The sequence below is a fragment of the Thermobia domestica genome, chromosome 8 (genome assembly GCF_964235325.1).
Source record: "Thermobia domestica chromosome 8, izTheDome1.hap1.1, whole genome shotgun sequence".
Classification (NCBI taxonomy): Eukaryota; Metazoa; Arthropoda; class Insecta; order Zygentoma; family Lepismatidae; genus Thermobia; species Thermobia domestica.
Genome location: NC_137461.1, coordinates 271,428,323 through 271,431,325, shown reverse-complemented (window position 1 = coordinate 271,431,325; position 3,003 = coordinate 271,428,323). Strand labels below are relative to the sequence as shown.

The 3,003-nt window shown below is 39.2% G+C and overlaps 1 protein-coding gene across 1 annotated transcript; it reads left to right on the top strand.

The window, feature by feature from the left end:
* Window positions 1-220: 220 nt before the first annotated feature.
* Window positions 221-622, top strand: LOC145692574 (uncharacterized). The gene has a single exon (XM_081767884.1). It carries the CDS (start codon window positions 221-223, stop codon window positions 620-622), a length of 402 nt encoding a protein of 133 aa, XP_081624010.1.
* The last annotated feature ends 2,381 nt before the right edge of the window (window positions 623-3,003 follow it).

Here is a 3,003-nt window from a genome sequence, read left to right as displayed (position 1 = left end):
CTGGAGATGTTGGGCGAAATAAAGATTCCTAGACAGTTTGCACAAGATGTTACGAGAAACTCTTGGACGTTACATGTTTTTTGTGATTCTAGTAAAAATGCATATGCATCTGTCGTGTTTTTGAGAAGTGAATGCAATGGAGAAGCTAATGTTTAGTTGTTATTCAGCAAAGCACGTGTTGCGCCATTGAAAAAAGTCGACTATTCCACGTTTAGAACTAATGGCCTGTTGTATCGGAGTTAGACTTGCGGTGTATGTGATTGAGAGTTTAAATTTAGACATCCCTGTACTCTATTGGACAGATTCTTTAGTGGCGCTTTATTGGATAAAAAGTTATGGACCTTGGGGAGTGTTTGTAATGAATAGAGTGAAGGAAATTCGAGCTCTCTCCGATGTAAAGTGTTGGAGACATGTACCGGGAAATTTGAACGCAGTTAACCTACCCTCAAGAGGCTGCAATGCTGCACCGTTACTGAAGAGTAAATGGTGGGAAGGACCTGACTGGTTACGGCAGACGGAAGAATTCTGGCCGAAAACTGATATGAAACCAAATGCGCTTGAAGTAAATAATGAAAAACAGGAAACAGTTGTTTCATTAAGTGTTGTAAATGAGCCAAAGTGATATATGCAATATTTTTCAAATTATGAGAAGTTAATACATATGGTTGCATGGATCTTACGTTTTATCAATAATTGCCGTTTAAAGGAAAGTGAAAGTTTAACTGGTGAGCTATTGGTGTTTGAAATAGAATAAGCTGAGAAGGTTATAATGAGAACCAGGGGTGCCCATCCCCCCCAAAGCTGATGGCACACTCCCCCCCAAAACTAATAATCTCTTCCCTCCTCAAAACTCAAGTCCTCTAAAAACAATTGCCCAGTGTAGCAGTAGTTTTTATGGTACTAGTAATTGTTATTTTTGTTGTTGTTTTTATTTCCCGTAGTAGTATTATAGAATGCTTGTAGTAGTAGTAGGGGCAGTAGTAGTTATAAAAATGGCATTACTTTTATTAGTAGTCTTGGTAGTGTACAATACTAAATATGTTCTATAAGGATATTGAAGGGTATAAAAACTTCTACACACTGTGTATGGCACAGGTATTCTTTTTTTTTTTTTTTTTACAATTAGTAGTATTATTTTTTTTCTTTACAAAATATTGATATAATTCCCTTGTACATGAAAAGTAAGACGCAAGTTACAAGTTATTGAGTTTGATACCAAAAGAAAATGTTATCCTCGAAATTAGCCTACAAAAAGAAGTGATATCCAACAAAAAACATTCCTGTAAAAGAGCCAAGTACGAGTGGCCTTAAAAAGAATTGAAATCACAAAAATAGGCGCCAAATTCTGGTGGACAACAGTTACAAACACTCACTGGCTCACTTCAAATTTAGATTTGAAATTTTGCTGTTGTCTGTATGGTTACCACTAGCTCACAATTATGTCAAACTACTTTATAATTTTCAACAGACAACGTAGGCAAGTTTCAAATCTAAATTTGAAAGCGATTCCTTGAGTGTTTGTAACTGTTGTTCACCAGAACTTGGTGCCATCCTTTCATATAGCAACTTGCGCGGTACTTCATTCAGAGTTTCTAAGCAGGGGGTAGGGGGATTTATTCTCGAGATTTTAAAAAAAAATCGCATCGTGTTCCAATGTTATTCTGACGACAGCAAAATTACTTATTCGACATTAGAGTAAAATTCTTCCCCAATTTTTTTTTTTCTCGATGGCACAACTTGCGCCATTCATCCCTCCTGTGGGCGCCCCTTCTCTCTTAAAACGAACCACCCTTTCCTTTCATACGGCTACTTGCGCGGTACTTCATTCATCGAGTATCAAAGCAGGGGGTATGGTGGTTCACCCCGGAAAATTTTTGAAAATTAGCTTCTCAAAATCGTGTTTTAATGCTATTCCGACAGTAAAATTGCTAGTTCGAAAGTAGAGTAAAATCCCCCCCCCCCAAATTTTTCGCAATGGCGCAGCTTGCGCCATACATCCCCCCTGTGGGCGGCCCTGATGAGAACTATTCAGAAAGAATGTTTTGTTAGTGAACCAGATCGTTTAAAACAATTGTGTACTTTTGTTGATGGTGAAGGTTTGATTAGGTTAAAGACAAATTGCACGTAGACTCGATGAACATGATTTTCGGAGTCCTATTGTATTACCATCTGAGCATGAAGTTGTGAAAAAAAAAAATGCTTTCTACCTACCTTCTTGCGTCCAGAGGGAGGGGAGCGAAGATGGAGGCTCTTAGTTCTGTGCTTGCTTTGCGCGCTCCATATGATGAAGTAGTAGAAGATTCCTTGCTTGTCGCGGCAAAAGATAACTGATATTGTTTCAAGAGCGAAAGGAGTCCGTAGTACAATTTTGTAGCATTGTCGTATAGATTCATTCCCGTTGTGCCTAAAGGCCCTCCAGCACTTTGTAGAAAATATTTTGAATGATCTTTAAGCAGAACGGGAATTCCAGTTCTGCATAATCCTTGGAGACAAGGAATTTTATGCGGGGAGGGATCTCTTAGGGAAATGCACTACCGAAATACTTGACTCCTAGCTCTCTTTATGCAGATTGGAACTCATGTATTTGGTCTAGGAATTAATTCGTGCGGTTGGTACGCACACATTGAAGCTGTAGTACAAACACAAAATACACAAATACCTTAAGAAAAATATTGTCCATCGCTAGCCACCACTTTCGCCCATCTGTCAGGCAATGTACGGATTCCGTGGCGAAAGAAGTCCTCATCCTTGGAAGCGATCCAGTCAGAGACCCATGTTTCGATATCTTCTGAAGAAGTAAACCGCTGTCCAATCAAATCGTTGTTCATGCAATCGAACAAGTAGTAGTCCGAAGGAGCAACGTCTGGTGAATACGGCGGGTGGGGTAAAACTTCCCATCCGACATTTACTAAATAGGTTTTGACCAGTTTTGCGACATGTGGGCGAGCGTTATCATGTTGAACAATAAGTTTATCATGTCTGTTCTCCCATTCTGGTCGTGTT

Excerpts from the sequence above, each read along its gene's own strand:
- LOC145692574 (XM_081767884.1), top strand. The coding sequence starts at position 221 with ATGGCCTGTTGTATCGGAGTTAGACTTGCGGTGTATGTGATTGAGAGT.